The sequence below is a fragment of the Fukomys damarensis genome, unplaced genomic scaffold, assembly GCF_012274545.1.
Source record: "Fukomys damarensis isolate Sample0158 unplaced genomic scaffold, DMR_v1.0_HiC HiC_scaffold_16, whole genome shotgun sequence".
NCBI classification, from domain to species: domain Eukaryota; kingdom Metazoa; phylum Chordata; class Mammalia; order Rodentia; family Bathyergidae; genus Fukomys; species Fukomys damarensis.
In genome coordinates, this window is record NW_022900928.1 from 44,533,325 (window position 1) to 44,547,519 (window position 14,195).

Consider the following 14,195-nt stretch of genomic DNA (forward strand, 5'->3'; position numbering starts at 1 on the left):
TTTTTTTTTTTTTTTTTTTGTTTTTTTTTTTTTTTGTTCTCCCTTTTTGGCATTGTGTTAAGTTTATATAGGGCAGTGAATATGCACAACCTCCCTCCTTCTGTGGCTTGATTATTCATGTAGCAATAACATTTACTACCTTATCTGAAAAATCCTTACAGTGTGCCTGGGAAAACAAATAATTAGAATATAGTCCCTATTCCCAAGCATTCTATCTGGTGATAGAAATATGCTAGTCTCAAATAGTAGAGGTCTAAGAAACATAGGCTAAAGGATATAGAGAGCAAGGTGATTCTGACTGGGAGAAAATGTCTGGTCCTAGGAGCGACATGAGGGAAAAACAGGTCTTGCCATACCGGTGGATAGAAAGGTTGAGGTACATCAGGACATTTTCTATTTGTAAGTCATTGAAGCTGTGTTTACAGTGTGGATTCAGTTTAGTATAAGTTCAGAAGAGATCTGGTTCAGTTGATTGTGATATTATGAAAGCCAGTGTTATTAAACATCTCCGTAGGGGGTTCTGATAAGCAAAAAGGTTTGGGAACTTCGAATTTGGTGTACAGTGGAATAGCTGTCTACTGATAAAGCATGTGGTCTCTTAGTGAGAATCAGTGAAGAATACCTTTTGTATTTAAAACTAACAATGATAGTCTGATGGGACCGTTCTCTTTACAAATTTGCATTATGCATGATTTAGGAAATGCTAATACTTATCTCTCTGTCAAGATTGTTTTTATATGTAGTTCAAATCCATTGCTTTCAGAGTTTCCAAAATGTAAGCAGTGCTGTGATTAAATATCCTGTATCATTTCCTACATAAGTATAGGTTCTTTAAAATAGTTGTTTTTGTTAGTTTCATAAACAGACCTTGAGTTCTATCATGATGCCACATCCAGCAAGTGCACCTTTTGGCCACAAGAGAATGAGACTTTCAGGTCCTCAAGCTTTTGATAAAAATGAAATCAACTCATTACAATCCAGTGAAGGGCTTCTGGAAAAGATAATTAAACAAGCAAAGCATATTTTCCTGAGGAGTAGGTAAGGACAAAGAAAGTTGCTATTTTTCTTTGAAATTGAAGGGGATTTTTTTCATGTATGTTATTTTTGGATGTTTTAACCTTTTTTTCCAAAGAAAAGAAGGCTGCAGTATAAGTTTATGGTGGTAGACTGGGTCCTTTCAGGTATAGAAAAGCCTGGCCATGGCCAATTTAACTTAATGTATTGTTTCTAACACTGCACTAAAATTTCACAAAGATAGCATTGGAATGTTCCTTAAGACACGATACTTTTTTTTTTTTTTTTTTTGGTACTGGAGATTGAACTCAGGGCCTTGTGATATACTCTGCCACTGAGCTATATCTCTAGCTTCATACGTTTGTAGTGACCCATCCGTAAGGTATTCATTCCTGAACTGATTTAACTCTTTTTAAACTTTTCTGTAATTTTCACTTGTTACATGTTTAAGATCTTGAAGGCACTTTCCCGTATGTTGACTTCACTCCTGCTCTTTGGGGAAGACAGTATTAATTCAGTTTTTTACTGATGAAAAGATTGAGACTTAGGGAGGTTAGGCAGCTTGCTCATGGTTACATGACTAAAAGTAACAGAATCAGGATTAATGCCAAGTCTATAATTCTAAACCTCTCTTTTTTTTTTTTTAACTTACATTATTAACCTAACCCTAACCCTAAGTAATCTTTCCTGAGTGGCACAAAATGAATGGAGTTAAAAGGGTATGAGCTCATTATAATAATTAGGAGTGTGTGTGTTTTAATGTGAATCTGAGATCATGACATCAGTGCACAGGAGGTTTTTAGAACTATAACTTACTGCACTGTCTTTGATCTTCAAATAGTGATACTGTCAAAAACTAGTCATGTAGTTTTCAAAGTTTTATAAAATTCTTTAGTGCACTGTCTTTGATTTTTTTCAAATAGTGATACTGTCAAAAACAAGTCATGTAGTTTTCACAGTTTTATAAAATTCTTTAGTGATTTGAATTCTTTCATTTTATATGGTGACTTTAAAATTTTTAATTTCTTGAGCCGGGCGTGGTGGCACACGCCTGTAATCCCAGCACTCAGGAGGCTGAAGCAGGAGGATCACTGTGAGTTCAAGACCATCCTGGGCTACATAGTGAGACCCTGTCTCAAAAAACAACAATAAAAAAAATTAGGTAAAAATAAAATAAAATAAAAATTTTAACTTCTTTTCTTTTAAAGAACGGCTGCAACCATTGACAGCTTAGCAAGCCGCATTGAAGATCCTCAGATACAGGCTCATTGGTCAAATATCAATGATGTTTATGAATCTAGTGTGAAAGTTTTAATCACATCACAAGGTTATGAACAGATATGCAAGTAAGTGCAAAAATGAAAGCTACATATTCAGTATATTAAAAGTTGCCTATTAAATACTTGTGTTTCCTAAGTGATTACATTAAGCCTTTAATTTTTATTTACTAGGATGCCATAATATTCTAGTAAATTTTATTGACTGTGAAGTATTTGTAAGAATGAGAAGTAAGAATGTCTAGAATAGGGCTGGGGATTTCGCTCAGTGATTCTGCTGCCTGCCTCACAAGTGCAAGGTCCTTAGTTCAATCCCCAGTTCCAAAAAAAGAAAAAAGAATGTCTAAAATAGTCTCCGTTAGGTAAATGTCAACACATTTGTACTACAATAAAAATGAACCCCAGCATTCAACAGAAAGTTGCCTCATCTCCTTAGATGCCAGTCTTCTTCATTTCTTACCTCCAGCATGTGGGGAGTCTGTTGTATTTGAAGTGAGAAGGGCCATTTATTCAAGCCTACGCTGTCTGTGTTATGCCCAAAGCAGCCTGAGTATTGTGGCTGTCTCTTAACCTGATGCTGATCCTAGATCTAATTCGATTCATGATTGTGTCCTTTTACCCAAGTTGATAGGTGCCTGTTTATGAAGTGGCAAAATGATTTTTATCCCAGCATTCTTAGAGGCGCAGTCTACTTGATTTACATTCACACATGATAAGTTAATAAAGTTACTTAGAAACCATGAGTAGGTATTTTGGTCCTCTGTTTTAGTCCTTTTGAAATTTAAAAGCTAACGAGAGATACAGATGAGTTCTTTCCCCAAATTAGTCTGCGGGAGCCACCAGGAAAGATCTGTGTCTCTGAGTACTTTCTATTCTTAACGTTGTAGCTACTTTATCTCAGACAGACCTAACTAGCCGCAGTGAGCTAGACCCAAGACCAAAGCAACTGGGATTCTGGTTACAGGACCCAATGTGAATTCTGTGAAGAAAGTTTAGTAGGGCACCTGGAAACCATGCCCGTGCTGCTATAGGAGCTCATCAGTCCTGAGGAATGAGGTTTCTAAGTCAAGACAGATCTTGCATATACCCAGTATGGGTCTCATCACGTGGAAGGAGTGTGCGGTTCTATACACAGGTGTACGTCCTGCAGTGAGGACTGGCATTGTAGAAAAACATCTGGTGTTGGTCTGCTGCATGTGAACTGGTGCTCAGTGTGATTGGCGTAGTCCACGGTGAGGCTAGTTGAACCTAGCTAGACCTTTCCCCACCCTGGTGAATGTCAGTGTAGGTTATTAAAACTGTTATCTTTTTCCTGATGTTAAGGTTTGATGTTTTTGGCATTGTGCAAGATAATTTTGAATTTCTGATTTTTGGAATATATCTATAAAGGTCTATTCAGCTTCAGTTGAATATAGGAGTTGAACAAATCCGAGTTGTACACAGAGATGGAAGAGTAATTACGCTGTCTCATCAGGAACAGGAGCTACAGGATTTTCTTCTGTCTCAGGTATTAGTTACAGACTATAAGCCTTTTTTCTTTTCAGGCTACAAGCCCTTTTCTCTCATAATTCTTTAAAGAACAAATTGAGTAAAAAGTTAAAATATAGTACATGAATTAAGCAGAAAACTTTTTTCTGCATTACATTTAATTACTAATATATATTTTGCAACCTATTAGAAAAGTGAAAGTACTGATAAACTATATATGTTTCCACTTACTTTGTGTTTAAAATGAAAGACCATTTCTGAGATGAGTAAATTTTTTGTTTCTTACAATTGTTAAGGTTTACAACCTCTCCAAGACTAGGAGTAAAGAGCCATTAACCCAAGAAAAAGATCATATATATTATCTATAATTATAAGTGGAATATTTTAATTTCTAGCTCCAAGGTCTTAGTAGTCACCAGTCCTAGGTCAAGGTTGAGGGGAGGAATTTATCATAGAAGCACTAACCAAAAGAGCCATGTACAATAGGCAACCTTGAGAAGACCAGCCCCCTTTTATCAAGAGATATAGCCAGTCTAGATAACCTTCAGGAAAAGCACTAAGGGAATAAATACCCTGACCTTACATTCTTCCTTCCCAGCTCCCTGGCTTCCATTCCGTAGTCCTCTTTACTTGGGTGGCTGCCATAACCTAAACCAACCCCAAGCCTTAGAACATAAGAAACTGTTAAGCTAACAGTTCAGTCTCTCAGGACAGAGAAGAGCAGTAGAGTCTGAATTTGAAGGGGCAAATGGAAGCTATTTGGCACATAGGCTACTTCTAATGTTGCTCCACATGCAGCAATCCAGGTGGAGGCTGCAGCTGGACATTTAGGTCACATGTCTGTGCTCAAGCTGCCAATGGACTTGGGAAGCAAGTATCAAGGCAGTTTTAGCTTCTGCAGTAGATGGGGTCATGTTCCTTCTCTCTAAGTAGCCACATTGAGGATTCCTAAAACATAAACTAGGGATGCTGTTGTAGGCAGTGAAAACCCCAACAAAAGTTTACCATCATGATGTGAAATCACTGCAAAGTAAGTGTCTGTGCTTGATTGTCAGTCAAGTTTCCTTTTTCATTTACAGATGTCACAGCACCAAGTGCATGCTGTTCAGCAGCTAGCCAAGGTTATGGGCTGGCAGGTCCTCAGCTTCAGCAACCATGTGGGACTTGGACCCATAGAGAGCATCGGCAATGCCTCTGCCATAACTGTGGCCTCCCCAAGTGGTGACTATGCTATTTCAGGTAATTTCTGCTGCTTTGAAGGAGAGGGGACCATTGGGAGTTTTATTTTTTTAAGGTAGGAAGGTTTTACATTTATTAAAGGTAGGAAGAGAAACCTGCTCTGCAGAGCAAGTTTGGGACATGTAAAAGTAGGAAAAGAAGTACACTCCACAGCATGAGAACAGACTACTGTGACAATTTGATTTTAACATACAGCTTCAATAATTAAATATACATAAAAGTAATTTTATCTGCAGTGAGTTAATGTATTTACAGTGATGTTTATCTGATTATACTTATTGTTTAGAATAAGAAATTATTAGTTTTCTAAGTTATAAAAATGTTTAGTTAGGTCCTTTGAAAAGTGGCATCAGCATTGTTACTCCTTTAATGATTAAGCTTTTTTTAAAAAAAGTACTGCTATAAACCAGGTGTGGAGGCACACACCCATAATTCCAACACTCCAGGAGGCAGAGGCATAAGGATCTCAAATTCAGGCCTAGCCTGGACAATTCAGTGATATAGTAAGGCTCTGTCTCAAAATTTTAAAATAAATGATTACATAAAAATAAAGCACTGAGGGGGTACTGTGCTTCCTCTCCCTCTTTCTCTCCATTTGTGTGTCTGTGTGTGTGTATGTGCTGCTATAAACATGGAAAGAATAATATAGAATAGAGAGGGGAGAGGTATTTTATTAAGCACCTAGTATGAGTAGATGCATTAATAGGCTATTGCACAAGATAATGTATAATAGGCTAGCTTAAATTTATGTTTGAAGGATTTATAGTTTTATTACAGTTTTTTGTATTCTCTGCTCTGAATACTTTCAGATTGAAAAGTTGAACAGTTAGAAGCATTTCCTCACAAGATCCCAGGTTATGGCTGTGTAAGCCTAGCTTATTGCTAAGAATTTCTTTTGTTCTTTTGGTGATAGGAATTGAACTGGAGTTTTGCACATACCTGAGTATGCATTCTCCTATTCCCACAGCCACTATTGCTGGAAATTTCAAAGTACCTTTTTATCATTCCTGAGTAGTAGTTAAAACCTTATTACTACAACTCCTAAAGCTTTTAATTCAGAATAATCTTTCCTTTATCCCTTCAAGTGCTGATTCTGAGTGGTTGAGTTTTACTATATATTCACCTACATATTGAATGATTGAATTATCAAATGAATATAGTTTTAAAATAAGTAAATTGGCACTCTGGGAGACTGAGGCAGAAAGATCACAAGTTGGAGCCCAGCCAAGTTGGGCAGCTTAATGACTTACTGAGAACTTGTCTCAAAAAATTAAAAGGACTGATAATGTAGCTCAGCACCAGAAGTGCTGTGTTCAGTCACCTCAAGACCCCCTCAAAAGTAGGTTATTTTCTGAACATGTAGGAATTTCCAAAGCCAAAATTCATCTTGCCTATTTTTTATAGTGTAAACAGTAGCTCAGAAATATTTATATCAGCCTTGTATATAAATTAGAAGTTTTGCATATTAGACTGAAAAGGAGTTTTTTGGGGGGAGCAGTAGTTGGGATTGAACTCAAGATCTTTGTAACATGGCCCTTTTTTTTTGTTTGTTTGTTTTTTGAGATGAGGTCTCACTGTGTAGTTGATACTGACCTGCAATTCATTATGTAGCTCAGGCTGGTTTCCACCTCACAGAGATTCTTCTGCCTCACCCTCCCAAGGGCTGGGATTATAGGTGTGCACCATCACGCCCAGCTATGGCCCCTTTTTTTTATTTTTTATTTTGACATAGGTTCTCCCTTCCTATTTTGCCCAAACTGGTCTTGAACTTGGAATCCACCTGCCTTAGCTTCCCAGAGTGCTGAGATTATATACACACACCACCATGCCCAGCTTGAAAATTGCTTTTTAAACAAGATCATTTAAGTTGGTGGACAGATAAGGTTTTTCACAGTAGAATGAAGTTGTGGGATATATCCTAGTTATTTTCTAGTTTGCAAACTGTGAGTGTGTTGATATTTTGGTCTTTCTTCATAGTTCGTAATGGACCTGAAAGTGGCAGCAAGATTATGGTTCAATTTCCACGTAACCAGTGTAAAGACCTTCCCAAAAGTGATGTTTTACAAGATAGTAAATGGAATCATCTTCGTGGACCATTCAAGGAAGTCCAGTGGAATAAGATGGAAGGTCGAAACTTTGTTTATAAAATGGAGCTGCTTATGTCTGCACTTAGCCCTTGTCTACTATGATTTTTTTCCAGAAAATTTTCCAGAGTTTTTTTCCAGAGACATTTTCAGGAACTTTGACTTGAGATGCTTGCAGATTAACTATAAGCACAAAGGAGAATAATCTTCCAAAGGAATATTGTTTTTAAAAAATAATTAGGCCTGTCATGATGACGCACACTGGATCCCAGCACTTGAGAGATAGAGGCAGGAGTATCTTGAGTTCAAGATTAGCCTAGGCAACATTGTTAGTGAAATCAAGCCTAGCCTGGACTACCAAGTGAGACTGTGTCTCAAAAAAGCACACAAACCAAAAAAAACTTAACAATCATAATTAATAAATTTTTACCTAGCAGTTTGAAACTTTTCACTTTATAAGTGACATAAACTTTGAAATGCAGAAGATATGTACAGTTGTGGTTATACAGTATGGGGAGATGTGAAATAATGCTTTTTTATACAGTTAACCTGAAAATGTTACTAACTTAAGGACATGAATGTGCTTTTTAAAATATTTCTTCTTTGATACTGGCATCAAATAAAATGTTAAATAAAATAGTTAAAGATCTTTCAAGTACAATACTGTCTGAACTCTTAACCTAAATGAATTGTCTTTAATCAATTAACCATCCTACCATTTCTTTAAAGAACATTGAAACCCTTATGAGTAGCTTTCATACAGAAATTCACTTACACAGGCAAGCCAGGCCCTCTTCCTGCAGTATAAGGAAAGTGGGCCAGCCGAAGGAACAGGTCTTCCCTTGAACACGGCTCTCCAGTGTGCTCCTTGTTAGTGAGTGAAGTATCTTTTCTCCAGTTGTCTTGTTGCCTGCCTTGGTTCTAATCTACAGAGGTAAGAGCTCCTCAGAAAGGATGGTTGAAGGCAGTGAAGAAAGCAGATACCAGGCTTCCTCCTGGTTTTTGGTCTGTTCTCCCACTTGAGTGGGCAGTGCATGATGTTCCCAACCACCCCACCCTGACCTTGGGTTGCCTCCTGCAGTTGAAGTCTTATATATTATCCCTCTGTTTTCTCAAAGGAGAAAAAAAGTAATGGATCGATGGGTTGCCTTTTCTAAGTAACATATTTGCACTTCTTGGAAATACACCCCAGTGCCTGAAGAATTCCCATTAGTAAGAGATGGAGGCTTATGGGCCTTTTGGTATCACTGAGAATAGTATCATATGGTAAGGTCTTGTAAGTGAAGCTTTCAATTTTTAAAGCATAACTCCATAGTAATAAAATCCTTTTTATTCTTCTTTCAGTTTAAAAGAAAAAAAAATGTAGCTTTCTTAAAAGAAAAATCTTTGTGCTTTTGTTTGCATCTTGGGCTAGGGGTAATTCATTGGTAGAGCTCTCTCCTAGCATGTGTGATGCCCTGGGCTCCATCTGCAACATTGAAAAATAAAAATAAATAAAATACACGCACCCACACATAAGCACTGCATTTTTCTGTCCATGGAAATTAGAAAGAATTGATGTAATCTTCATTAGTTATTTAAAATCTAGTGCTTCAAAAATTGTGGTGGTCCGAAAAATTTGCCTTGGCTAATTGGCTAATCTGTACAGTTCTACTCAAGTTTTTCACATGATTTTGAAGTCTCATACTAGTATGCTAAATACCACATTTTCACAGAAGGACCCGTTTTTGGTGGTGTTTTTTGGATTTTTTTGTTTGTTTTGGCAATACAGAAGACTAAACCTAGGGTCTTTGCCCTAAGCAACATTCCCAGCTCCTGGGCCCCTTTCTGAAAAGGCAGTTTTACTCATTAATATTCATAAACACAGCTGCTTTGTTAGAGATTCCAATTTTTCCCTTCTGTCACAATGTAGAATATTAGAAGGGCCTTTTGTATGTCACAGTATTGGAAGCAGATATTACTCCTCCACTGCTACCTACATTTACCTGCTAGAAGAAAAAATTGGTTAAGTGAAAATGATTGTCATATTTTCTCTCTTCCTTTTGATTGTGCACAATGTAATGAGTGATGTGAAATTACTATCACTAAACCAAAGAGAGTTGTTATTGGCAAATACAGCACAATGAATGCTGAAACTTGGGAATGTCATCAAATAGGAGGCAGTAGAGATTCATTTCCTTGAAATTTAGGTTTTCTAAAGTAACATCTGAAGGCATGGTATGTACACTATAGCGCCAAAATCTGCACATGTACGCACCCCATTCATCGTTTAAGGGCGATTCTCTCTTCATGCACTAAAGTGGACAAAGGAGCTTTTAGACAAATAGCCTTCTATGAATGTGCTTTCCAGAGATTGATGCTCTGTTTCAGACATTTTAGAATCATTCCGTCTAGCTGAAAGAACCCCAGCCTTTTAAAAATACTTTATCTTGATGCAGTCATCAAATTGCCCAAGCTGGGCTCAAACCTGTGATTTTCCTGCTTCAGCCTCCCAGAATACTGAGGTCACATGTGTGCCATGTTTTTATTTTTGTCTTAATTGCTTCGGCAAGCTTATAAACATTGCTTGTAAAATGAAATTTTAGCCAGATGTGGTCATACATGCCTGTAATTGAGCTATTCAGGAGACTAAAGCTGGAGGATGACAGATTCGAGGCTAGCCTGGCAAACTTAGAGCCTGTCTCAAAAGGTGGCTGGGGATACAGTTCAGTGGCATGCATGAGGCCCTGTATTTAATCCCCAGAACTGCAAAGGGATGGGGGAGTAGCTCGGTACAAGGCCTTGTTCAGCTCTTGGTGACCTCTCCCAAAATCTTTTAAGATATAAAAACACCTTTTATTTAATTTTCATATGCATAAAACTGCTATGAAATGTAAAAATTTCTGAATGTTTGTATGCTTATGGATCAGCACAATACTTTAATTAGAATGGATAAGGGCCAGGCACAGATATTATCCCCTGTTATTTTAAACTCCCTCTGAGAAGAGTAGCTAACTGAAGACTGTCAAGAGCATACGTCCTCCTTTCTCTGTTCAGTTAAGTCCCTGGCTAGAGAATGGCCATTACCCATCTAAAAAACCCTAGGAACTGAAGCAAGAGAGAACTTAAGCCAGAAAAACAACAGCTTAGTTTTTATATTAGGAACTCTTGTGCCTTGTGTTTGTTTACATTTTTCCAGTTTAATAGTTCAGTCTGAATTACTTGCACCTGGAGGGATGTGCTGTGTAACTAAGGAGAAAACCAGTTACTTCCTTGACAAGTATTTAACAGGTTGGCAAAAGAGCTACATCTGGATGTTGCCTCTGTTACTGGCTAACTATGCACCTGACAAGGTGACCTTCTGAAATTATTCCCTTGCATAGAATGGGAGACAAGGACAACTTCTGAGCTAATGTCAAAGCTTTGGATAAGGTTAGTAATGAATGGTAATTTTAATATGCTATGCAGATAAAAAACAGTAAGCAGCTGTGATTCTAAAAGTTAAACAATTAGAAGTTGGAAAAATAGTTGTCAACTTTATGACCTGGAGAAAGCATTTCAGAATTCCAGTATTCCCATTTATAAATGTTTTGTATGTGAAGGCCATGATTGTTTTTGTGAATATAAAGACTGGGGTTTATTCCAGTTATTTTTTAAAGCCATGCTCTATGGCCTACTTCCATTTATTTCTCCCTGCCTTTGTCTTTAATTTGTTCAGTTTATCTCCCTAATCCTGTTCTGCACTTGTGGTGCTGACCACAAGTATTTGCTCTGCTTTCAATAAACTAGAGAAGTATCTTGCTTTCCTGAAATTTGGGCACAGGAAACCTTTGCCAGCTATGCAAACTTTGAGGATGGCAAGGGCAAGTGTTTCCACTTCCCCTAATATCCCCACCATTCCCATTACCACCACCTGCTCCCAAAGAGCGTGCCTTCGAGTCACATCCCTGGGAGTCTGCCCTGTCATACTAGGTCCTTGCTCACACCTGGGCTCTCTTTGCCTCTCTTTTTCCTACCTATTGTTACATTTATCCAGCTCTTCTGAACGGTGTCCTCCCCTAGGCCTTGACTCTACATCCTGCATTGGGCAGGACTGGTCTCTCACTGCTTTGCTCCTCACCTTTGTGTGGTATTGCTTCAAATCAGAGTAAGCCTGAAGTGCTTGAAGGTATCCACTGTTTTTATGGGCTTCAGAGCACTTGGGTTCTCTGCTCCTGCTCTGTTTGCACACCCAGAATGAAATGAAAGAGAACAACGTACACCTTCTTGGGTTCGTAGATGATACTCTCTGAAAGGACAGTGTTGATAAAGTGTGTGTTATGTAGGGCAACTTTTCCACCACTCAACTTGGTGGGTACAACTCTTCCATCCTAGTCTTAAGCCTCTGCCAGGACAAGACTCTATGGCAGTACAACTAATATTCTGGAAGCACAAATTTCCAACTGGTTTTCTGGGTACAATACAGGGAGAATGCTGGTATTAATAAAATACTGTCAGGCCCGGGATTTAGCTCAGTGGTTCCGGCGCCTGCCTCGCAGGGGCTAGAGTTCCATCCCCAGTACACAAACTAAATAAATAAAAATAGAGTACTGTTTTTCTGAATTGCTAAAACGCATTTGGAACTGATGTGATTAGTTCCATTGTCATTTAAAAATGTGCCAGACCCTGGCTGTGTGGAAGGTTTTGTGATCCTTAGTACTGAGTGGAATCATCATCCAAAGAATTCTTGGCAGGATTGAGTTCACACAGTGACTAGGGCTTTATATTCCTGTTTTATTTCATTCATTTTTTAAAAATTTCTTCACAGCTTGAAACACAACATAATCTTACATTGGCCAATCTCTATGATTTAATATTCTCTTTTTTTAAAAAAACAGACAAAAACCTCAGCCTCCGGAATTTAAAAGTTAAGAAGTTTTTAAAATGCATAAATAAATCCTCTTTTCAAGGAAATGGAAACTGAGGTTCTTTGGGAGCAATTTAATTTGCATCTGAGTTTGCCCGTGGAGGCCTCCTCTGCACGTCCTTCTCCATTTCTTTTATGATGAAGCTTGCTAGTCCTGGCTGCTAACAAGCTGAGGGGTTAGAGTTCTGGTGAGGAGGCATGCGCTCCAGCAGCTACCCAGCTCCAAACCCATCTAATGCTTCTGGGCTTTCTGTGAGAAAGAGAAAAGCATAACCAAATCATCCTTGATCTCACTTTTCTCAAATACTCCACCCTGATGCTTCAAAGCACACTAGAAACTGTCTTGGCACAGGGCCTGGCTTCTCTGGCTGCTGCCTGTGGAGGGAGCATGGGCATGTGATTTTGCATGTGTGTACACAGGACATGGCTTGAGAGTATCTACTTTGTGTCAGGTACCAGAGATACACGTCACTAGTATAGATTTTGTTCTTTTGCCTTTTGAATCAATTATGGTAGTACCTTTGGAGCCTTCCTCCATACCAGGAGCTCCTTGCCTGATCACTCCAGGTGATCTCTGGCTTTGTTATTTAGGAAAAGGCCTCTAACAAACTTCTCCAGACTACTCTTTACCTTCCACATGGGAAATGGCAAAGATAAGGGCATTGGTAACCTGAAAGGAAAGAGAAAGAAAGGAATATTCTAGCACTTCTTCACGTTTGCTCATGTGAATTTTCAATTGAGGCCTGGGAACACAGGTAGTGACCTCAACCTCCATAATAATCAGGGTTCTAACTTTAGTTGTAGCTATGAATATTGGAGAGAGAAAAAAAAGAGAGCAAAGAATAAATTCATGCCTGCTTTTAGAGCTTGCCAAATTGAAATTGGGATGGAAAACTTTCGGGTAAACCTTGTGACCAACAAAGACCAGCTGGAATGTAATCTCTACACTTAGCTGGAGCCACAATAACTCAGGTCATTTTAATTTCTAATATTTGGTGTAGCATTTTCCAATATAGCTTTCCAGATCCATGAAGTGTTCACGTACTTTTCTTAAATTGCTCCCAGTGCTCCAAGCATGCTTCCTGAGATACTCTTACTGTGAGGTAGGTGATGGCCAAGTGTTCCTCAACCCAAGTAGGAGAGAGGAAGGGCTTGACTGGGGTCATGAAGTGTTGGTGACAGAGACAGATCTGAAGCCCAAGGTCATGAAGTGTTGGTGACAGAGACAGATCTGAAGCCCAAGGTCATGAAGTGTTGGTGACAGAGACAGATCTGAAGCCCAAGATCACTGATGTTCCAGTTGTATCACCCACTCTGCAGGCTCAGCTTCCACACAGGCATCATTCCACAGCTTTCGAGGAGGCCAGAGGCTGCCCATAGGGAAGATGAGCCTCATTTTTTTTCACACTGGCCTAAATTTGGGCCATAAGAGGAAAAATGCAATGAATTTCACAACAAGAGAGGAAGAGAAAGCATATTGTCCTTATTCCCTGCATTCTAAGATGGCCTCTCAGTACACTGAGCTCCTCTCCCTAAAGCTCCAAGCTACTGGGCTTCACCTCTAAGCAAATCACCACAGCACAATAGCATCCTCCCACCCCTAAGGCTCTTTCTACCTCTGCTTCTAATGGAGCAGATGGTTTAAATGCCTCAGGTTTTCTCAGGAGCTCCCACAGCAGTGGTGGTGGGATTTGAGAAAGGGGTTTGGAGGGCACAGTAGTGTGCAGAGCAGATAGCACAAAGGCACAGAGTGTGTTCCAGGGCTGGCTACACATCACAAGTTCCCGACATAAGGACTCCTCCAATAGGCCATGCCTGGGGCCAGAGCCAGTGTCATGAGCAACAGCTAGTGCTTGCTCTATGCCATTGGTTACAGGCTAGCATGTCCTGAAGCTGCAGCCAAGCAGGGCTCCTGGTTGAAAGTTTCAATCTCTCTTCTCCTTGGATTCAGTGCAATCCCTAAAATTGATCTTGTCCAAACCATGGTCTCCAACTTCATGCAGTCAACTTTGTTACCCTCATGCTGTCCCATCAGGGATGGGTTGACTGGCAGGACCCACGGAAGCTGTAGAGTAAATTGACTGTGTTTATTCCTTTGGCTGGAAAATGTTTTCCTCTTGAGGTAGGAATGTAATTGGGCCCAGCCTTGGCTAACACTCAACATTTTGCAGCTCAATCTCCTCAGTTGTGCTTTCTGCAAAGCAAAAG

The 14,195-nt window shown here is 39.1% G+C and overlaps 2 protein-coding genes across 3 annotated transcripts in view; one reads left to right on the top strand and one right to left on the bottom strand.

Annotated features, from left to right (window-relative positions):
* Positions 1-7,734, top strand: part of Med17 (mediator complex subunit 17) — an 18,413-nt gene extending 10,679 nt beyond the window's left edge. Inside the window, exons 8-12 of the mRNA XM_010633670.3 lie at positions 854-1,038; positions 2,223-2,360; positions 3,681-3,798; positions 4,859-5,018; positions 6,996-7,734. Coding sequence (XP_010631972.1) covers positions 854-1,038; positions 2,223-2,360; positions 3,681-3,798; positions 4,859-5,018; positions 6,996-7,207 — 813 coding nt within the window. The 3' untranslated portion in view covers positions 7,208-7,734. The remainder of the gene's footprint in view (positions 1-853; positions 1,039-2,222; positions 2,361-3,680; positions 3,799-4,858; positions 5,019-6,995) is intronic.
* A 4,246-nt stretch (positions 7,735-11,980) lies between these two features.
* Vstm5 (V-set and transmembrane domain containing 5) overlaps positions 11,981-14,195 on the bottom strand; it is a 42,105-nt gene continuing 39,890 nt past the window's right edge. The window contains exons 4-5 of one of the 2 annotated variants that reach the window (XR_004517457.1): positions 13,033-14,181; positions 11,981-12,237 (exon numbers count right to left, since the gene is read on the bottom strand). Coding sequence is in view for 1 of the 2 variants with exons in the window: in XM_010633669.3 (XP_010631971.1) it covers positions 14,138-14,181 (44 nt within the window). In the remaining variant the exon portion in view is untranslated. Of the gene's footprint in view, positions 14,182-14,195 lie in introns of both variants that reach the window. The other variant, XM_010633669.3, reaches the window with a different exon arrangement.